The following is a 22,510-nucleotide window of genomic DNA, read 5'->3' on the forward strand; positions in this document are numbered from 1 at the left end:
TTAAATGTGCAAAGTCTTTTATTTGAAATTGGAAAAGTTAAGACTTGGCGCCACCCTCATGGACGCGCGTGGCACCGCGGGACAGTCGTCCACTCTGCAGAGCTGCACTTCCGTGTACAGCACGCTGAGGCACTTTAGAAGTGAAGCTGGGCTTCGCAATACAAACACTGGGGGCTTTGGCTCAACCGTTTAATATAAAAAGATCCACGGATGTACAAAATGTGAGTGGGGCGATGACAAGGTGTGAAGTCCCATGACTGGACGTCCCCTCGCGGGCACGCGTGGCGCCCATGTGCCCGCCCACACGCATTCTGGCGTGGAAACATAAACTAATAACGCGCACGGCGCTTCAAGAAGCACCCCGTGTGCTCCTCTCCACCAACCACAGACCAACATCTACTGCAGACAGCCAGGACACAGCACGCGGCTTCCCGGAACAGAACGGCGAGGCTCGCTTCTTACTCACGGTGGACCAGCACGAATAAGCCCAGCAAAAACAGGACTGCGTACTAGAAAACAAAACACAGAAGCACAGGTCAGAAACTACCCAGCAATCCAACAGTCTTTCGCGCTTTCGCTGCCCTCTGGAGGGGATCTCCAGCTCCTCTTTGGGGCATGAACAGGGGGTGGTCCAGGCCAATCTTCTGTGTTCTCACCAAACCTGACCTTCCGCCATGGCTATTTCACTTCTTTCTTTCTTGAGGGGGGCAGCGCTGGGAATGGAACCCCAGATTCCATTCACACGAGCGAAGTACTCTACCACCAACCCCAGCTCTCCTTCCTTCTGAATGAAATGCAGCTGGTGCTCACCTTGAATTTGGGGTAGTCGTTCATGAGGATTGTCACAATTCCAATATAAGGAACAAATCTAAAACAAACAAACAAGACACTGTCCATCAGAACTGCTCCCAGGAGAGCACCACCGCAGGCGCGGGGCAAATCTGCTTCAACACGTTACCAAGCCAAGCTGTTTGTGTCCATTGTGGAATCTGCCCTTTTCTGTGGCCGTGGTAGGAAGTTAGGCCTGTTGCGGTTTTGCAGATGAGGAAATGGACAGCCAGGTCCTGGGTGCTTGTTTCTGTGGCAAGGCCCGGCCAGGTACGGCCTTCAATCACACGACCAATGGCACCCGCTGACCAAGTTCCAGGGGCTGGCCATGGCCTCAGAGCCTTTGAGTGGAAGACATCTCCACCCCCTGCCAGCTCCTGTAACCCTGACACAGCGCCCACTGGGGCCACACTCGCCCCTCCTGGGCCTCTGCTTCTCCGCCTAGCTACGTGGTGGTGAGGCTGCTTCACCTGCCGATAATCTGACAGGGCCTGTGACGTTCATCACAGTTTTAACCAACCAGCCACACTGCTCGCGAAGTGGTACCTGCTTCCGGCAAGGGACCCTAGATTCCATGGGGCAACCACCATGAGGACCTGTTCTCCCGGTTCCCCGGGCCACACCACAGACTTCCTGCCAATACTGGTGGAGATGCACTCTGTGGTCCTGGGAATCAAACCCAGACCTTGGCCAAGTTAGGCGCGTGCTCTACCACCAAGACCCGGCCCGACTGCCAGACCGGATGCCTCCACTGTCAGGGAAATCTCACTTTCTCAGGCCTCAGACTCCTCTCTATGCCAAAGGCTCTTCAACATCGTAATCACTGGGGGCAGAACAGGGAATCTGCAAGGTAACCTTGGTGTGGGAGGAAAGGGCAGTCAGCAAACACAGTCCTAGTTTTCTCCACTGCTAGACTCCAGAGCAAAGCTGCATGGAGGCTCACCCCTGCACACCTCAGAGCCGCCGCCATGCATCCCACAGGCCGCAGGCACAGCAATTGTCTTGGGAGAGCTTTCGGAGCACAGCGCCGCTGCTTCCTTCCCCCACCCCCACTCCCCGGCTGCAGTCCTCACCCTCTCCCCGTGCTCCCCAACTCCCTCCACACATGCTGGTGCTTCTTAAAACTTAGACCTCCGGAGACATCCTCATTTGGATAGCTTGTAAGGCATGTTCTGGCATCTCCTTGACTTCTAGGCCCGAAACGACACCCCAGCACATGGCAGATGCCTTCATTCCAGGCCTAACTCCCGGGTCCTCCATGACATACAGATGACAGCTGCGACAATGTGTGGCATATGTGTGTATGAATGCTTGGGCTATATGTACACTACTATTGTTCTAGAATCCTAGCTACTCAGGAGGCTGGAACACGGTTCAAAGCCAGTCCAGACAAGAAAGTTGGTGAGACTCTGATCTCCAATTAACTACCAGAAAATCCAAGTGGTGCTGCGGCTCATAGTGGTAGAGTGCTCGCCTTGAGCAAAAGAGCCTAGGAACAGCACCCAGGTCCTGACTTTAAGTCCCATGACCAACAACAACAACAAAAAGATTAACAGCTGCTAATTCTGCTCAAATGATCAGTAAAATCTACTGCATTGCACACTCCAACATGGTGAATTTTGTATCTCAACACACACAAGCATAATCTTAAAAATGTGTTAAATAATTTTCACTTAGAACCTTAGGCCTTGGGATGGATGCTGGTGACTCATGCCTGTCATCCTAGCTACTCAGGAAGCTGAGAGCTAAGGATCATGGTTCAAAGTCAGCCCAGGCAGGAAAGTCCATGAAACTCTTATCTCCAATAAACTGCTCAGAAAACCGGAAATGGCACTGTGGGTCAAGTAGTAGAGCGCTAACTTCGAGCTGAAGAGCTGACAGACAGTGCCCAGGCCCAGAGTTCAAGCCCCATGACCGACAAAAACAAAAAACAAAAAAGCAAAAACTTTAGGCCCTGGTGTACAACTGTTCAAAGAAAAAGTCATTTTTGAAAGTGCCTTAAGATGCCTTGGTCACAGACCCCCTGCAGAAAAGCTCTTCCCTCCAGGTTTGGCCTGACTTGAAATATCGCTTGGAATTGTTTTCTAAGTATAATTTCCACAGGAGTGACGGGCGTGTGACACAGCCAGGAAGAGAAGGTACGCTCACTGCAAAGTGGATTTGCGCAGTTAAGATCCTGCCTCCCGGCTGTTCGTGCTCCAGATGTTTCACACCAAATTCACAGAGAATCACATTATTACTTTCTTATTTATTTATTTACTTTATTAAGAACCAGCGAAAGATCTGGAATTTAATTTATTCTTTTTTTCTTTTGAGACAAAGTCTCACTCTGTAGTTCAGGCTGGTCTCAAATTCCCAATCTTTAAAATCCTCCTGACTGAGCCTCCCAAGTTCTTGCATGTACCACTATACCCAGCTCAGAATTGGGATCTGAGAAAAAGCACTGAACAGACATTTGTGATTCAATTACTTGAGTGGAAAGCTTGTTTCCTCCAATCTTTGGTATACACATGTATCTTTTACCCAATAAAGGGTCTGAGTAAAAACAGAAGAGCAAAAAAAACACTTGTATCACAAGTCACATAAAGGGGCACTATTTGTGCTGGTAGGATCATCCGTCAAATAGCTCAGCTAAGGCCTTAAAATATGTATGTGCTTCACCAGTAATATCCCTCTTACAGGTTAGGGTGAAGACAAAGGCACTGAAATCTAGGTAACATTTATCATCCTAACACTATGTATTCTTTTTCAAACAAAGAAAACAAGCCAGGCACAGTGATGCCTACCTACAGTCCCTGCAGTACTAAGTACTTGGGAGGCAGACGGATGGAGGATCACCGGAGACCAGGTGCTCAGGACCAGACTGGGCGGGGCCACTTGGCCAGATCCCACTCCCCCACCCTCCCCCTATCCCCAAATCCTACAGGGTAGCTAATCACAGATTAGAATAACAGAATGACTGCCTGTAACAGTAGAATGGAGGGGCTGGGAAGGTGGCTCAGTGGTAGAGCGCTTGCCTTGCATGCCTGAGGCCCTGGGTTCAATTCCTTAGCACCACATAAGCAAAAAGAAAAAAGCCGGAAGTGGTGCTGTGGCTCAAGTGGTAGAGCGCTAGCCTTGAGCTGAAGAGCTGAGGGACAGCGCCCAGGCCCAGAGTTCAGGCCCCATGACCGGAGCCAAAAAAACCCAAAAAAACAAAAACAGTAGAATGGAGCTTTAGATTAGAATAACAGAATAACTGCCTATAACAGTAGAATGGAGCTTTAAAAGTAACAATAAAAGTACTGATTTGTAAATTTATCAGTAATTTTTGGGTGAAAGAGTGGAATGTATTTTCACGTATGTATGTGCATATTGCTGCCTCCGTCTTTCTCTTCAGAGGAGAGAACATGAATTAGAAGGTTCGGAGTTAATACTGAGGGGACAGACAAGGGTGCAGAACTGTATTTCCTAGCCTTTACTGCGGGTGTCTCGGCGGGCACAAGCAGGGCGCAGAGGAGGCGGCACTACGCCTCAGAGCGCTGAGGATGTCTAACTCCATCTTAGGAAACACACACACCTCCCACAAAACACGACAGTGCGTGCCCGCGCCCCCTGTGCTGCAGGGGAGAAGGGTCCATGGCTGACAGTGGGAAGAGGAACGGGCTCCAGAGGGGACCCAGCTCACTGAGTTTCCTCACCTGTAGAATGGGGGCAACAGGCTGAGTTTGTTAAAGGTGGAGACCCTAGAGCGTGTACGAGTCTCCGGAGCCCGGCGGGCCCCGATGGAGGCGCATTTCTGTTAACACTGTCAGCAGTTCCAGTGACATACAAGTCCTGTTCTCTGCCGATCTGTTCCCCTGACAATACCTACAATAAACAGACTTCACAGGACACTAAGCTTCACGCAATCTCATCAACTCTAAGTCTAGAACTGAGGCCGGTGAAGAAGGCTAACACCACTGGCTCCCCAGAACCCAACCCAGAGTGGACACCAACGTCCCCGCAGGGCATCCCTAACACTTCCTGAGTGAGCTGAATAAAAATGAACTCACCATCTTGTCACTAACGCCATCTCATCACCCATCTTCTGTGCTTTTATTGTGTCCCGTTCCTCCTCCCTGGGGAGCAGTGCTGGAGATTCAGAAGCATTGGAAGAAGTGCACCTTTTGGTCAAAGTAGGACCAGGCGCTGTGGGTGCAGTGGTGAGGGGGCCTACTACTTACCCTCGGGCTCTCCCCACAACGTCTTTCTTCTCCAGCCAGTGCTGCCCTTGTTTATACAGGCCTCGATCATCAACAGCATTATTATCTCCTTTGGTTAAAAACTTGATATGCCCATTTTGCCTTAAAGGAATAAGGGAAATGCAAGTCATCCAATACCTCTGTGGCATTTGAAAGCACAAAATTTGCTCAGCCAAAGTTCCTGGGGCACTGTAAAATTTAATCATTCCTTGCATTAATTAATTGGCTAAAAGGAAACTTATAGTTGCATGGTTCCTAATAAAGAATAAACCTGAAGCCGGGCGCCGGTGGCTCACGCCTGTAATCCTAGCTACTCAGGAGGCTGAGATCTGAGGATCGCGGTTCAAAGCCAGCCCGGGCAGGAGAGACCGTGAGACTCCTATCTCCAATAAACCACTAGAAAACCGGAAGTGGCGCTGTAGCTCAAGTGGTAGAGCGCTCGCCTTGAGCTGAAGAGCTGAAGAGCTGAAGAGCTGAGGGACAAGCGCCCAGGCCCAGAGTTCAAGCCCCACAACCACCAAAAAAAAAAAAAAGAATAAACCTGAGCCGGGCGCTGGGGGCCCATGCCTGTCACCCTAGCTACTCAGAAGGCTGAGATCTGAGGATCCTGGTTCAAAGCCAGCCCAGGCAGGAAAGTCCACAAGACTCTATTTTGTTGTTGTTGTTGGTTGTAGGGTCTGAACTCGGGGCCTGAGCACCGTCCCTCAGCTCTTCAGCTCAAGAATAGCGCTCTACCACTTGAACCAGCGCCACTTCTGGCTTTTTCTGCTTATGCCTCATGCATGCAAGGCAAGCACTCTACCACTGAGCCACCTTCCCAGCCTTCCATGAGACTCCTATCTCCAATAAACCACCAGAAAACCGGAAGTGGTGCTGTGGTTCAAGTGGTAGAATGCTTGCCTTGACCTGAAATGCTCAGGGACAGCGCCCAGGTCCAGAGTTCAAGCCCCACGACTGATAGAAAAACAAAACAAAATGAAAAAAGAATAAACCCAAACAAAAGTCCACATTTAGGAGTTAGAACATTATGAAGGCATGGAAAGAACAAGGTTGCAGCTTTTCTCCTTTCAGTCTGACATCTTAATGAGGCTGCAGCTATCACGGCTGCTCTCCAGGCTTTGTGATGCTGCCCCAAGACCACAAGAAGAAAGAAGCGGGAAGTTGGCTGGGAAAGACAAGGCCCTGGTGAGCGGTCCAGAGGCAAAGTTTGGAACGAGCTCCACAGTTTCATCCTGCTTCACAAAGCTACTCCTGACAAACTGCAAGCAAGTCCCAGCTCTAAGCTCTCTACTCTGACAATGGCCTCAGAGAGGCTGAAGATCCCTGGCTCCCTGGCCAGAGCAGGGCCCCTTAGTAAAAACTTGCCAAATGAGCTTCAGAGCAGAGCTCCAGTGATTCACATCAGGAATACTAATGGGGAGATGCCCCAGCTGCTGATGAAGATGCACGGACACGCCTAACCAACTGTACACTTGGAAAAATAGAACAATGCTGTAGACAACTGAAGATTATGAAATAGTATACAAAACAGTCTGGTTTTTATATTAAAAGACTCTGGAAAGCAGGTGCCAGTGGCTCACGCCTGTAATCCTAGCTATTCAGAAGGCTGAGATCTGAGGATCGCGGTTCAAAGCCAGCCCGGGCAATAAACCACTAGAAAACTGGAAGTGGCGCTGTGGCTCAAGCGGTAGAGCGCTCGCCTTGAGTTGAAGAGCAAGGGACAGCTCCCAGGCCCAGAGTTCAAGCCCCACAACCAGCCAAAAAAAAAAAAAAAGAATCTGGGAAAATAAAAAAAAACGAAGGAGCCCACTAGATGACCACTAGGGAGACAGCTGGCCACAGCTGATTATATGAAGTACAGGACCTGTTTTTTTCAAGCAGCACCGGCAGCAAGAGACCACCAGAGGACTTCTGGATGGAGTGGCTGGTGTCAGCCAGCTACAGCTGGGGATCTCATCTGGATCTGGGTTCAAACAAAGGCTTAAAAAATGTGTGACAGGGCTGGGAAGATGGCTCAGTGGTAGAGCGCTTGCCTTGCATGCCTGAGGCCCAGGGTTCAATTCCTCAGCACCACATAAGCAAAATGAAAAAAACCGAAAGTGGTGCTGTGGCTCAAGTGGTAGAGCGCTAGCCTTGAGCTGAAGAGCTGAGGGACAGCGCCCAGGCCCAGAGTTCAGGCCCCACAACTGGACCCAAAAAAAAAAGTGCGACAGCCCGAGGCCAATCTGAGTATATACTGCAGAAGAGCGTAACCACGCATCGCATGCCTGCGGTTAAACCCTTCCTCCCCATGGTGGTCCTGGACTATTACTCATTTAATATTCAAAATATTATATATGAGATGTCAAAAAATTTAGGACATTAACTGGGAAGTTGAACGAAGGCTGGGAAGTGCTATCGTCATGCTTTATAAAACATGGACTGTTATGTCTCCCAGGATCTTTATACTTCAAAGCAGCACCTACTTTTCATGAATCTTCAGGACTCGGTGCACTATGGGGATCTCCCGTCCTTCTATCCTGAACACGACAATTTCCCCCACTCGTATGGGGTCTTCGACTCGATTTGTCAGGAAGAGCAGGTCTCCTCTGTGAAACGCAGGTTCCATGCTGCCACTGGGAGGGAGGACAGGAGACAGCAAAAAGGCAGCATGAGACTGGGCCGGCTTCACAAACTGAGAGTGATGAGAAGCGCCGCTTCTGCGGCGCACGCACACCACAGCAGTGCGGCCACCGCTCCTGACTATCCGCCTCAAAATCTGTCTCCTGAGACCGCGTGGGATTTTTAGTCATTACCTTCACGGCTAGTTCCAACTCAAGTGGCACTATACAAAACAGTCTTGGAGCGAGCACTGTTCCTAATTCCTTAACCTTTAAAAGCTTTCAATGACAGAAAATAATAGTGAACTTTACAGACACTGCCCTTATTTTCACTTTGTCTGAAAACACTAAACATATTCAAATATTCAAATGAGCCCTGGACCGTCTTCTGCCATTTATAAAGATATAGACCCAGATGACCTTATGAGTCAGGCCCTAAGAGAGAAACAGCTCATCAAGTCCCAACTGTCAGCTGCAGAGATAAAGCCTGCTTATCAACCCACATACAAATAAGACAGTGAAAGGCTAGAACAGAGGTTTTTGCCTAAGAATTTCAGAAACAAGCTCTCTGGCCTGCTCTCCCCTACACAGCCCTGATAGAACTGAAATGTTCACACTAATCAATGCACAGCCCTGATAGAACTGAAATGTTCACACTAATCAATGTGCCCTTTTCTTTTTCTCCTTTCTCTCATTCCTTCCTTCATTAATCCCCCCCCTTTTTTTTTTAATATGCAGGGTTTGTGTGAATGTGTTTTCATTTTGCTTGGAGTGAGACTGCTGGATCATGTTTTTTGGTGTGTATTGTTTTTTGTCAGTCATAGGGTTTAAACTCTGGGCCTGGGCGCTGGGCCTGGGCGCTGTCCCTGAGCTCTTCAGCTCAAGGCTAGTGCTCTACCACTTGAACCACAGTGCCACTTCAAGTTTTTGAGTGGTTAACTGGAGATCAACAGTCTCAGAGGGACTTTCCTGTCCAGGCTGGATTTGAACCACGATCCTCAGATCTCAGTCTCATGTGGTGTTTTATGTGTGTAGATTTATAAGAATCACCAAACTTGTTCCTAGACTGGCCACATCATTTTGTATTCCCAGCTATGTATGAAACTTCATATTTGATCTTTTCTATCAAGAGTATCCTATGAATACATTTTAGGCACATTCCAGGAACACAAGCTCCAGTTTTCAATTGTAACAGCTTTAGTAAGAAGAAAACGAATCAGTAGGAAATAAAATTCCAAGTACAGTATTTTTGTTTAAACTTTGGCAGGGCTCCCAAGCTTTGCTGAACACTAGAAATATCTAAGAAACTTTAAAAAAAGAAAGAAAAAAAATCTCATGTCCAGTTTACACTAAACCATGTACAGACAATGTCTGCAATGGGAGGTAGCATCATTCTGTAAAGATTCTCACTGATGAACTGAGAATGGTGACATACGCCTGTAACCCCAGCACTTGGAAGGCTGAAGCAGGAGGAGCCTGAGTTCAAGGCCATCCTGGACTACATGTTGAGGTCTTGCCTCAAAAAAACTAAAACAACCTGAGTCCCTATTCTCAACAGAAAAAGCTGGGCCTGGACCTGGTGATGCCCACCTGTCATCTGTATCATCAGGGCTGGCAGAGGCAGAAGTGACATGCTATCTAAAACGGCCAGTACGAGAGGGCAAGCGTGAAACCCCGAGTTCAAACTCCAGTATTTCAAAAAGCAGCAGCAATAACACCCTAGTAATTCAATGTAAAGTCTATAATCATTATGCATGTACTTTCTATACACATTTATACACGATATTGTACTAAAGCTTTTGTTAAGTTTCCCACAGAGCAGTGAGTTCCCTTTTTCTGAAGGTGTTTGGTCAGAAGATGGAATATGTGTTTGGTAAAAACCTTACAGATACATTCTGTACACAAAGCTTTCAAGTGTTTAATTTTTAAAAACAGGGACATCTTTTCTTCAAATAAAATGCTACTTGCAGACTACTTCAGAAGCTACAGAGTATACAGAAGACACTCAAACATTTGTTGAATTAAAGTGACCTGGAAAAGATGAGAAGGTAGATTGGGAGATGAGGCGCCCAGGCTGCTACGTGTACTCAGTAACTATGAGAGTGCGGTTTGAAACTCTGCTAAACAAAGAAAGAGGATACTTTTTTGTTGTTGTTGTTGGTTGTGGGGCTTGAACTCTGGGCCTGGGCGCTGTCCCTCAGCTCTTCAGCTTAAGGCGAGCGCTCTACTGCTTGAGACACAGCACCACTTCCGGTTTTCTAGTGGTTTACTGGAAATAAGAGTCTCATGGACTTTCTTTTTTTTTTTTTTTTTTTTGTCGGTCGTGGGGCTTGAACTCTGGGCCTGGGTGTTGTCCCTCAACTCTTCAGCTCAAGGCGAGCGCTCTACCACTTGAGCTACAGCGCCACTTCCGGTTTTCTGGTGGTTTATTGGAGATAGGAGTCTCACGGTCTTTCTTGCCCGGGCTGGCTTTGAACCGCGATCCTCAGATCTCAGCCTCCTGAGTAGCTAGGATTACAGGCGTGAGCCACCAGCGCCCGGCTCTCATGGACTTTCCTGCCAGGGCTGGCTTTGAACTGTGATCCTCAGATCTCAGCCTCCTGAGTAGCTAGGATTACAGGCATAAGCCAAAAGCTCCTGGATAGAAGGATACTCTTAAGAAAGACACACAATGCACAATGCCTGTGTGCATTTGTTCATACAAAACAGTATGTATCAAAATGAACTCCAGGAAATGGGAAAACAAAATGATACTGCTAAACAGAGACATAGACAAATAATGAGAGAGAGAAAAAGAGGACATACATGCAGAATGATCTCAATTATATGAAAACAGCCTAAAATGTTAACAGGATTATATCTCAGAATCACAAGTGACAGTTCCACCTAGGGTTGTTTGTGTGGTTGCAACAGCCCATACAATGAAAATGTAAATGTATTAACTTTTTTTGATTATGAAGGCATTTCTTTAAAGGTCATAACAAAAGTACAAGCAGGAAGTGAAAGAGCTGAAAATAGACCGATGCGTGGAGCCAGCTCCAAAGAGGTGAGTGAAGAGAGGGGGCAGCAGATTTCTGGCCAATTAGCTTCCGGCAGAAGTGTGAGATGGCAAGTGGGCAGGGGGCAGGGCCGCGCGCGGGGCGCGGGCTCGCGGTTTTGAGAAGGAACTAAAATTCATCTTTATTGTGTAGTGCTTCAAGTGCCTGGTCAGAACCCAGGTGGAGACATCAAGTGCAGGCAGAAAATGAGTTTGGGGGCTGGGAAGGTGGCTCAGTGGTAGAGCGCTTGCCTTGCATGCATCAGGCCCTGGGTTCGATTCCTCAGCAACACGTAAGCAGAAAAAAAAAGCCGGAAGTGGTGCTGTGGCTCAAGTGGTAGAGCGCTAGCCTTGAGCTGAAGAACTGAGGGACAGCGTCCAGGCCCAGAGTTCAGGCCCACGACTGGACCCCCCCCCCCCACAAAAAAAAAAAAAAAAGAAAAGAAAAGAAAATGAGGTTGAACAAGAAACAGATTTAAGAGATTCAGACATGGACAGCAATTAAAAATATAAAAAGTATGTAGTGACACCACAAGCTAGAAACTTTTATATTATAATACATATCACATATATCATATAATATATATGTATTTTATAATAATTTATTTGCACCTAAGAACACGTGGCTCTCACTCTTGGCAAGCTCTCTCCCACAGAACCAGTCTCTGGTCTAAGAGAACCATTAAAGAAATCCAGGAGCCAGGTACTGGTGGTTCACACCTATAATCCTAGCTACTCTGGAGACTAAGATCTGAGCATCAGTTCAAAGCTGTAAGACTCTTATCTCCAATTAAATCAAGGAAAATGCAGGAAGTGACTGTGGCTCAAGTGGTAGAGCACTAGCCTTGAGCAAAAGGAGCTCAAGGACCAGGCTCAGAGGTTAAGCCTCAAGACTAGAGAGGGAGAGGAGGGAGAGAGGGAGAGGAGGGAGGGAGGGAGGGAGGAAGGGAGGGAGGGAGGGAGGGAAAGAGGGAAAAGAGGGAGAGGGAAGGAGAGGAGAAGAGGAGAGGAGAAGGAGGGAAGGAAGAAAGAAGAGAAGGGGAGGAGGGAAGGAGGAAAGGAGAGAAGAGGGAAGGAAGGACATTCCAAGTCCTTGACTTTTTTTTTTTTTTTTTTTTTTTGTCGGTCATGGGGCTTGAACTCTGGGCCTGGGCACTGTCCCTCAGCTCTTCAGCTCAAGGCGAGCGCTCTACCACTTGAGCTACAGCGCCACTTCCGGTTTTCTAGTGGTTTACTGGAGATAGGAGTCTCACGGTCTTTCCTGCCTGGGCTGGCTTTGAACCGCGATTCTCAGATCTCAGCCTCCTGAGTAGCTAGGATTACAGGCGTGAGCCACCAGCGCCCGGCAAGTCCTTGAGACTCTTGGGAAACCCAGTCCATTTCCATTATCCTAAGGAGCAGGACCAGGACTGCTTCCTCCTGCAAGTAGCTACAAGCAGCCTGTGTCTACGATCAGCCTCTCCCCATCACGCCACTGCCTGCTCTCCTGAGCCTCAGGTGACTATTAAGAGTGCTGGTGCTTGCAGTTTACATGGGGTACAAATGTCCCTTAACATACCAATTTCACTTCCTCTTGGTATGTGCCTAGTAGTGGAGCTGCTAGATCAAATGATAATCTCTTGTTTTTACTGTTGGTTCTGGAGCTTGAACTCATGGCCTAGGTGCTGTATCTGAACTTTCTTGCTCAAGGTTGGTGCTCTATCACTTAAGCCACAGCTCTACTTTTGCCTTTTGCCTGTTAACTGGAGTTTCATGGACTTTTCTGCTGGCCTCATACCCAAATCCTCAGCTCTCAGACTCCTGAGTAGCTAGGATTACAAGTGTGACAATAGACACAAATGAAAATTTTTTAATTTTTAGAGAAAACAAATTTTAAAGTTATATGTAAGTTTTTAAATAGGTAGAAAGGGAGGCAGGAAGCTAACAAGTCTGTGGCTAACCTGGCTACATAGCAAGACATTGTCGCAAACCTTCCACACCAGCTGGGCGCCGAGTGGCTCATGCCTGTAATCCTAGCTACTCAAGAGGCTGAAATCTGAGGATCGTGGTTCAAAGCCAGCCCAGGCAGGAAAGTCTGTGAGACTCTTACCTCCAATAAACCACTTGAAAACTGGAAGTGGCGCTGTGGCTCAAGAGATAGAGCACTCGCCTTGGGCTGAAGAGCTGAGGGACAGCGCCCAGGCCCAGAGTTCAAGCCCAATGACCATCAAAAAAAACAAAAAAAAACAACCTTCTACACCTACAAGCAGTTAATATTCTGGAGAATATTTCTTTTCTGGTGCTTGGGGACAAAACCCAGGAACTTGTGCATTTTGTACAGATGCTCTGTTACTGTCAACCCCACCCCTGCCCGTAAGAGATTAATATTTCCTAACAAATGTCAGCGCTATAAAGAGTTACTTGAGATTTCAGTTACTAAAATATATCAAATATCAAAGTGTATGCCTTATTTCCCAGGCTTCACTGGAGTTCCGAGAATGGGTTCTCAGTCAGCATGAATCCCTGAAGCATACTTGTTCTTTGAAATCACACAACTCTGGCAGGGAACCTGCATGGGCAACCGAGTTACCACTCTTACACAGCCCCTCTTTTTGCTCTTGACCAGAATTTTCCTCTACACAACTATTATTCACGTCTTTCCTTTGTTTCAGGTTGGAAATATAAAAGAATCATATGCAGATATAGTACTGACAACACATAAAAGTCCAAGTGCCACTTTGTTTCTATTCAGTGTCATTTTGAAGTACCAACTAACATTACAAAGTTTCCAGCAGAACTAAGCTACTTTGAGGACCAACTAACTGTTGAGGAGCTTGTCTTTGAGGTTTTTGATTTTTGAGATGGTCTACTTATGAAGCTTAGGCTAACACTGCACCTTCTACCTTTCTTCCTCAGCCTCCCAAATGCTGGGATTTATAAAGCCATGTACCATGCTGGGAAGGTGGCTTAGTGGCAGGCTGCCTGCCTAGCATGCATGAAGCCCTGGGTTTGATTCCTCTGTACCACATACACAGAAAAAGCCGGAAGTGGCGCTGTGGCTCAAGTGATAGAGCGCTAGCCTTAAGCAAAAGCAGCTCAGCAACAGTGCCCAGGTCCTGAGTTCAAGCCCCCGGACTGGCTAAATGAAGGGATGTACCACCCTGTTGAGCATCACCAGTTGAGAGCAGTTTTTCAGCCTAATTCCCTGTTATTCCAATTCTGCCAGTTAGAGGTAGACTATGCTTAAACATTTCCACAGAAGGGGACAAAATATGAAATCACCCTGGAAAAACCGTCAGAAGGAGCCTCCATGCCCTCTCCCCACGGCACAAGCTGGCACAGCTTCTCTTCCCGTTAAGTGTTGGGAACGGTCTACTAAATTCAAGACAGCAAGTTAGGCTATGTCATTTCTCTGACGTCGAGGCTTAGTTCTCACTTCGCAGATAGGAAACTATCAGTGGTTCAATGAATAAGCAACCTGTCCAAAGCTGCAATGGGCAACCAGAGCGCCTCAGACCCAAGGCTCTGTCTGCCTAGAGCAGAATGTTAAATGCTTCCCAGGTAACAATTACCCATGTCTTTGGAGCTCTAAAATAATAGCTGCCTTCAGTTATTAATAAAGAGAAGAGGGGCTGGGAAGGTAGAGCGCTTGCCTTGCAAGAGGCCCTGGGTTCGACTCCTCAGCACCACATAAGCAAAAAGAAAAATGTTGGAAGTGGCGCTGTGGCTCAAGTGGTAGAGCGCTAGCCTTGAGCTGAAGAGCTGAGGGACAGAACCCAGGCCCAGAGTTCAGGCCCCATGACCGGACCCCCCCCCCAAAAAAAAAAAATAAAGAGAGGATTAAGGTACAAATATGAGTAAAAGTCTAGGTAAGGTCTGAAAAAGAAATCACTTGATGGAGTAGGAAATATGTGACTATAACAATGAGAAAGTCACACTCATCTTGTTAAGAGTAACATTAAGGTCTGGAAATGTGGCTTAGTGGTAGTGCTTGCCTGGCATGCACAAAGCCCTGGGTTCAATTCCTCAGTACCACATACCCAGAAAAAGCTGGAAGTGGTGCTGTGGCTCAAGTGGAAGAGTGTTAGCCTTGAGCAAAAGAAGCTCAGGAACAGTGTCCAGGCCCCGAGTTCAAGTCCCAGGACTGGGGAAAAAAAAAGAGTAACATTAAGTAAGCTGGGCACTGGTGGCTCACGCCTATAATCCTAGTTACTCAGGAGGCTGAGATCAGAGAAGCACAGTTCAAAGCCAGTCCGGGCAGGAAAGTCTGTGATGCTCTTATCTCTAATTAACCACTAACAAGCCAAGTGGAGATGTGGTGCAAGAGGTAGGAGAGCCAGCCTTGAGTGAAAAAAGATAAGGAACAGTACCCAGGCTCCAAGTTCAAGCCTCAGTAAGGGAACCAATCACACACATACCACCACTACCACATCTCTAAAATGCCACGAATCTAGTCAGCAGTGGCCTTTAAAGGTGACAAGGTATGACAGTGATTAGCTAGGTGCTTCAGTACTGACCCTGAGCACATGCTGGTCTACACAAGCTAAGGACCAAACACCGAGCAAAAGGCTTGACTCAAGTGCGGAAAAGACAAAGCAGATCTGTAAGCCAATAAGCTCCACAGCTGGCTTCTCACAGGCAGGGGCTGGGCTTGGGGAACCCGGTGGGAGCACCCACTGAGATGACGATCTCTCCCAAGTGAGCAGCTTTCCTCTGGAAAACAGTTTCTAAGGGACAATCTCAAGTTTTCTCCCAAGCAATGGCATGCAATTCCAAGCCTTGAAAAGAAAGCATATTACCTGAGCACTACTACAATGGGGCTCTCACTTCCAGTTATTACCATTAAGCCCTTCCAGATCATCAATGCTGAGGAGACAATCATCCCAAAATTCAGGACTTGATAATACAGCTGTAAGGACAAAAGGAAGAGGTTAGGTTCTCAAAAGCAACCCAGAATGGCATCAATTAGTACTAGAGCAGCTCAAGTCTGAGTCTTCAAAAAGCTCTTCTGAACTGTACCCAGTTCAGCGTGTTTGCCAATACCCCGGTTACATCTGGGTAACAGTGGGCTGTTTCCATAACCTCTCACAGAAGTTCTTTCAGCTTAGATTCACACCCAACATAATACATGCATGCTAATTTCCCATACCACTCTCTCAACATTTAACGCCAGCTGCTTAGTTTACAATTGGGGAACTTCCTCTCAGAGAGAAGACTTGGTCAGAGTTCCACAGCTCACCAGTCACAGGGTCAGACTCCAAGAGCGGCCTTCTGCCATAACTTAAACAAGCAGCCACAACAGCAGGAAGGCTTCTGGAGCAAGAGAACAAACAAGAGCCCCATAGCTTTGGCCACACTTGCAGAATGTTCGGTAAAAGGACGGCTGCCCGCCAAAGCTAGCAGTTCAAAGACACCGCCAGGACTGCAAAATGGTGTGAAAGTCGGATTGGGGAGAGCCCTACATACAAAACTGACGCTATGAGCCCCCCCCCCCCCCCCCCGGGGCAAAAGCATCATAATACACTTTAAAGTACAAAAAACGGGCTGGGAAGGTGGTAGAGTGCTTGCCTTGCATGCATGAGGCCCTGGGTTTGATTCCTCAGCACCACATAAGCAGAAAAAGCTGGAAGTGGTGCTGTGGCTCAAATGGTAGAGAACTAGCCTTGAGCTGAAGAGCTGAGGGATAGTGCCCAGGCCCAGAGTTCAGGCACCATGACTGACAAAAACAAAAAACAAATAAAGTACAAAAAACAAAGATTTCAAAATAAAGCTTATTTTTGCTATTTTAAAAAATATATGCAAGCCGGGCACCGGTGGCTCATGCCTGTAATCCTAGCTACTCACAGGCTGAGATCTGAGGATCATGGTTCAAAGCCAGCCCAAGCAGAAAAGTCTATGAGATTCTTATCTCCAATAAACCACCAGAAAACCAGAAGTGGCGCTGTAGCCCAAGTGGTAGAGCACTAGCCTTGGGCTAAAAGGAGTTCAGGGACGGCGCCCAGGCTCAGAGTTCAAGTCCCAGGATGGGCCAAGATAACAACAAACCCTAAATGTCACAGAAAAAAAAAAAAAAAGGCGGGAGACTGTTCCACATTAGAAAGAAATAGGACTAAATGTAGTATATGAAGTCTAATTGGATCTTGGCTTCAAAACACCAAAAAGAAATTTTGAGCCAGACCTAGCTGTGCAGGCCTGTAATCCCAGCACCCCAAGAAACTAAGGGAGGCTGGTGCCTGTCATCCTAGCTACTCAGAAAGCTAAGATCAGCCGGCCCCTGCAGGAAAGTCCGTGGGACTCTCATCTCCAATGAACCACCCGAAAACCAGAAGTGGCGCTGTGGTTCAAGTGGTAGAGCGCTGGCCTTGAGCGAAAGAGCTCAGGGACAGCGCCCAGGCCCAGAGTTCAAGCCCCACAGCCGAGAAAAGAAAGAAACTGAGGCGGGAAGATTAAGCTTGAGGCCAGCCTGGACTCTGAACTGGAATCGCTCAGAATCTTGTAGGCAGGCCTCAAAGACCACAGAGAAGCTAAGGTTAACTGCAAATTACAAACCTTGAGCCGTGATCATTCCTAAGAGCAAAACACGCTTTCAAGGGATCGACTGGAGGCAAAGGTGGCCTCGGGCTGATGGAGAAGACACAAGGACTGACGCGTTCCCCAAGTACTCTCAACACCTCTGCTTCGGATGGAGACCTCGGTAGCGGGGCGGGTCGCCGCGGCCCGGCGGGGACCCTGGCCAAACAAAGACCCGCGCCTCGGGGCAGCCCCAAACGACTCGGGCCCCGACTGCGACGTCCACCGGTGCTCGCAGAGGCCCCAGTCCAGCGGGGGGAGCGGGGGACGCGGCCTCGGGGCCCGGCACGAGGCGCCCAGGCCCGGAACGCCCGGAGCGCCGCGCCGCGCCCCGCCGCGCCGCAGACAATGAGAGCCCCGGCTCGCGCGGGCGCCGGCCCCGCGGTCCCCGCGGGCTGCGGGCCTGGCCGCGGGCGGGGAGGCCCGGCTGGCGCCCCCGGGCCGGCGGAGGTCGAGGCGCAGGCGCGGCGAGGCGGCCCCGCCGGAGCCGCGCAGGCCTCAGCGGCAGCCGGGTCCGCGCCCCGCGGCGGGGCCCGGGGATCCGCGGGAACCCACCTGCCTCTTGTTCATCCGCCGCACATCGTCCAGAAAGTCTAGCGACAGCATGGCGGGACCGGCGAGCGGGGCAGTGGCGGGAGACCGTGGCGGTAGGGATCGCCGGGCGGGACGGCGGGCGCGCGGGCCGGGCGCGCGGTGGACACGACCCCGCGGTGCCTGCACTTCCGCTTCCGGGGTGGGCCGGAAGTCGACGTGGTCCCGCCCCTGCGCTGTGGAGAGCAAAGACCCTCCAGCAGGCTCTGCGCGGAAAGCCTTTCCCGCCCGCGAGCGGCCCGCGGGCTCCCGGTCGGGGGAGGGCTTTCCCGCGCTGGCCCTCCCCGGTCTGCGAGGAGCCGGCTCGGCCCGCCTCCCGCGCCCGGCCCGGCGGCCGACGGACTGAGCGGCCCCGCGGCTTCCGGAGGGCGGGCCCTAGCGCACGCCGGCCAATCGGGCGCCGTCCCTCCGGCCTGGGTGTGGCGCCGGGCGCGTCCCCGGCCGCGGGCCGTCCGCGGGAGCGCGCGGGGCGGGCGCGGAGCTGCCGGGCGGACGGCTCGAGGCACCTCCGCCCGGGACCCGCCGCCTCGGGTCTCCTCTCGAGTGGCCGTGGTTGCTTCCAGTGGACACGGCTTCACGCCCGCGCATCAGGTTCTCCGGACTGTGCTGAGTGCGTGTGCGCACTGCACGCGCGCGTGCGCACTCCCCGCTGCCGTCCTAGGCACCCCAAGGCACCCCAAACTTGCTGAGCTCTAGGAAGGGCACCCCAATTTGGTAACCGTAGGAGGTGCAATATATGTTCGAATCTGAGTTGTTGGGTTTTGTTTTTTTTTGGTCCGGTCGTGGGGCCTGAACTCTGGGCCTGGGCGCTGTCCCTCAGCTCTTCAGCTCAAGATGAGTGCTCTACCACTTGAGCCACAGCAACACTTCCGGCTTTTTTCTTTTTGCTTATGTGGTGCTGAGGAATGGAACCCATGGCCTCAGGCATGCAAGGCAAGCGCTCTACCACTGAGCCAACTTCCCAGCCCCGAGTCTAAGTCCTTGCCAGTTGGCCCTTGTCCTGAGCTTGTGAATGTTAGATTCCGTCTAAAGGTGCACGCCAACATTCACTTAAGCGCATGTGAGTTTTAGTCGGCCTCTTATCTGAGGGCAAAGTCCTGTGTATCTGCACGTGGAAGAAGTCAATTTAGTTGGGGAGCTTTATGAAGAACAGGACTCTCAGAAAGGAGAAAGTATTAAAGATATGTGTAAAATTCATTTGACACACAGGGAAATTTAGCAGACAAACCAGAATACTACCAAGTGAGGAATTGAAGGAAACTGGAAAAGTATTTGAATAATTCAGTTTGTTTTTCCAGCCTTATCCATACACAAAGGAACTAGACTATGTGGCCTGTGCGCAGACTGTCATCTCTGAAATGACATGTGTTGGATACATACAATTTCTACCCATGGCCAACCCACCTACCACTCCACACCAGACACTTCCCAAACCTGCCTTCTGATTATTTTATTTTTTATGGTTGTTCTGTATATAGTCTTTTCCTCTGAGGACGAAGGAGATTTGAGATAGGCTTTCATTCTGTAGCCCAGATTGGCTTTTAACTTGTAAAATCCTTCTGTGTCAGCTTCCCACGAGCTAAGATTACAGGTATGGACCAGTATGCCTAGCTTTGTACATTTCAAATTATCCAAATAATACAGGAATATATTCTCAGTGTAAAAGATTGGAGCAGGGTAAGTGGACTGTATGCTTAGTCACATGCCTACAGTCCCAGCAATTTGGGAGGCTGAGGCAAAAGGATTGCTTGAACTCATGACTTCAAGACCAAGCTGGGCAGCAAAGCAAGACTCTTAACTCAAAAACAAAGAAGCAGGACTGGAAATGTGGCTTAGTGGTAAAGTGCTTGCCTAGCATGCATGAAACCCTGGGTTCAATTCCTCAGTAGCACATAAACAGAAACGGTAGTGGCGCTGTAGCTCAAGTGGTAGAGTGCTAGCCTTGAGCAAGAGAAGCTCAGGGACTGTGCCCAGGCTCTGAGTTCAAGCCCCAGGACTGGCAAAAAAAAAAAAAAAAATCCAGAAATTCCATGTCTACTAAAACATAAAAAGCAAGGTCTCAGAGAGATTTGTGCATCCATGTTCATCAAAACATTCCTGTTGGGGGCTGGGAAGGTGGCTCAGTGGTAGAGCGCTTGCCTTGCATGCCTGAGGCCCTGGGTTCGATTCCTCAGCACCACATAAGCAAAAAGAAAAAAGCCGGAAGTGGTGCTGTGGCTCAAGTGGTAGAGCGCTAGCCTTGAGGTGAAGAGCTGAGGGACAGCGCTCAGGCCCAGAGTTCAGGCCCCACGACCGGACCCACCAAAAAAAAAAAAAAAAGTTGGAAGTGAAGCCTGGTGCCAGTGGCTCACACCTGTAATCCTAGCTACTGAGGAGGCTGAGATTCAAAGCCAGCCCAGGCAGGAAAGTCTATGAGACTCTTGGCCGGGCGCTGGTGGCTCACACCTGTAATCCTAGCTACTCAGGAGGCTGAGATCTGAGGATCGCGGTCAAAGCCAGCCCGGGCAGGAGAGACCGTGAGACTCCTATCTCCAATAAACCACCAGAAAACCGGAAGTGGCGCTGTAGCTCAAGTGGTAGAGCGCTTGCCTTGAGCTGAAGAGCTGAGGGACAGCGCCCAGGCCCAGAGTTCAAGCCCCACGACCGACAAAAAAAAAAAAAAAAAAAAAAAAAAAAAAAAAAAAACATTCCTGTTGGGAAAACGTGTTAGCATGCACACTTGGTGTGTGACTTGGTGTGTGGGAAGCCTTGGGTGTCATTACCAGTACCAAAAATAAATGTCTACAATATCACTAGTTTCTCCCTGACCTTCTCAAAAGAAGTGGGTGGAAGGAAAAAGTCCCCTTACAACCTTCCCAGGAGAGGAAGTGACCCAGGAATTCACAGCAAGCTGGTGTAGGGGGCCAGAATGGAGGCCTAGATCCTCCCCCAAAAGAGTATCTGGGTTGTGCTAGGATGAGAAGCCTGATGCCAGGCCAGGGGGCTGCAGAAAGACCCTCCCTGCTGACCAGCTGAGGGTTATGAAACCTGAGACTATATTAAAGGAGGGTAACCCTTTTGAGGGGGGGCAGGACAAAGCTCATCAAGGCACTTTCTGTGTAGATAGATGACCACAGTCACCCAAGTCACTCTGGGAGTGTTTTGGGAAGCTCCCTTTAAAAAGTGCCAGACGGGGGCTGGGAAGGTGGCTCAGTGGTAGAGTACTTGCCTTGCATGCATGAGGCCCTAGGTTCGATTCCTCAGCACCACATAATGAAAAAAAGCTGGAAGTGGTGCTGTGGCTCAAGCGGTAGAACGCTAGCCTTGAGCTGAAGAGCTGAGGGACAGCGCCCAGGCCCAGAGTTCAGGCCCCACAACTGGACCCCCCCCCCCCAAAAAAAAAAAGTGCCAGACAGCTACAAAGCCAAAAGGGACTTTGGGAAGAGAGTGAAGAGAAGACAATATGAAAGGAAATGTACTCACTATTTTACTCATGTAATCCTGTACATTACTTTTTTTATATGGAATATTGGAGTCTTTATTATACAGTTAACAGACTGCAGGCTGCCAGTTGTTACAACAGCCTGCAGCACACAAATACACATAACACAGCTAGGAAACATGCTAAAGAGGAAAGAAGTAACAAGAACAATACCAACAAGCCAGTTCAGATCCAATGGAGAGCTGAGTTGGGACTCCATGATGACTGGAGATGAGCAAGGAGCCAGGACACAGGACGCGAACACAGAGACACCTGTGGCATGGAGTTGTACATCACTTTTTTTTTTTTTGGGCCCGGTCGTGGGGCCTGAACTCTGGGCCTGGGCGCTGTCCCTCAGCTCTTCAGCTCAAGGCTAGCGCTCTACCACTTGAGCCACAGCGCCACTTCGGGCTTTTTTCTTTTTGCTTATGTGGTGCTGAGGAATCGAACCTAGGGCCTCAGGCATGCAAGGCAAGCGCTCTACCACTGAGCCACCTTCACAGCCCTTGTACATCACTTTTAAAATAACTATTTTTTTTTGTCTATTGTGGGGCTTGAACTCTGGGTGCTCTCCTTCAACTCTTCAGCTCAAGGCTAGTACTCTACCACTTGAACCACAGCACCACTTCTAGCTTTTTCTACTTATGTGGTACTGAGGAATGGAACCCAGGGCCTCATGCATGCAAGGCAAGCACTCTACCACTGAGCCACCTTTCCTAAAGATGACAAAAAAAAAAAAAAAAAAAAAAGGATTTGGAGCATGATTCAAGTGGCAGAGTGCTTGCCTAGAAAGCACAGGGTCCTTAGTTCAAAATGGAAGAAATAAATATCTGTTGTTTAGGCAAATGTTTTGAAGTCACCAGAAATTATTGAATGGATGAGAAATACTTCTCAAGATCCTTACAATTGTAGCAAACAACTTCTGTATGCACAATCTGCTCTCTCTCTGGTCCTGAATTAAGGTTGAAGCACTTGGGTGAATGTATGGGCCATGTCATTGTTCTGAATCGTCAGCCGGAACTCCCTTGGCTTTCTCCAATATAAATAAATAAGCACAAATCGAAAGTGCAGAAGTCTCTTCCAACCCTTGCTTCCTTCCTCAGTGCTCATTTTCTTTGTTTTGGTTTGGATTTTTTGGTGTTGTTCTTGAGGCTTTGAACTCAAGAGCCTAGCTTCTTTTTGCTCATGGCTATTACTCTTACCACTTGAGCTATGGCTCCAA

General features: G+C 49.1%; 2 protein-coding genes across 5 annotated transcripts in view; one reads left to right on the top strand and one right to left on the bottom strand.

The window, feature by feature from the left end:
* Nucleotides 1-22,510, bottom strand: part of Sec11a (SEC11 homolog A, signal peptidase complex subunit) — a 27,956-nt gene continuing 5,446 nt past the window's right edge. The window contains exons 1-6 of one of the 4 annotated variants that reach the window (XM_070043320.1): nucleotides 17,793-18,011; nucleotides 15,467-15,576; nucleotides 7,517-7,666; nucleotides 5,034-5,153; nucleotides 811-868; nucleotides 1-509 (exon numbers count right to left, since the gene is read on the bottom strand). In XM_070043320.1, the coding sequence (XP_069899421.1) occupies nucleotides 459-509; nucleotides 811-868; nucleotides 5,034-5,153; nucleotides 7,517-7,666; nucleotides 15,467-15,576; nucleotides 17,793-17,843 (540 nt within the window). In that variant the 5' untranslated portion in view covers nucleotides 17,844-18,011 and the 3' untranslated portion in view covers nucleotides 1-458. Of the gene's footprint in view, nucleotides 510-810; nucleotides 869-5,033; nucleotides 5,154-7,516; nucleotides 7,667-15,466; nucleotides 15,577-15,906; nucleotides 15,930-17,216; nucleotides 17,416-17,792; nucleotides 18,012-22,510 lie in introns of those variants that run through there. The other 3 variants (XM_070043322.1, XM_070043323.1, XM_070043324.1) reach the window with 3 other exon arrangements.
* The window catches only part of LOC138841791 (basic proline-rich protein-like), a 23,913-nt gene continuing 19,244 nt past the window's right edge, over nucleotides 17,842-22,510 (top strand). The window contains exons 1-2 of the mRNA XM_070042677.1: nucleotides 17,842-17,884; nucleotides 17,983-18,438. Of these exons, the coding sequence (XP_069898778.1) occupies nucleotides 17,842-17,884; nucleotides 17,983-18,438 (499 nt within the window). The remainder of the gene's footprint in view (nucleotides 17,885-17,982; nucleotides 18,439-22,510) is intronic.

The sequence above is a fragment of the Dipodomys merriami genome, unplaced genomic scaffold, assembly GCF_024711535.1.
Source record: "Dipodomys merriami isolate MVZ:Mamm:240054 unplaced genomic scaffold, mDipMer1.0.p SCAF_33, whole genome shotgun sequence".
Taxonomy (NCBI): domain Eukaryota; kingdom Metazoa; phylum Chordata; class Mammalia; order Rodentia; family Heteromyidae; genus Dipodomys; species Dipodomys merriami.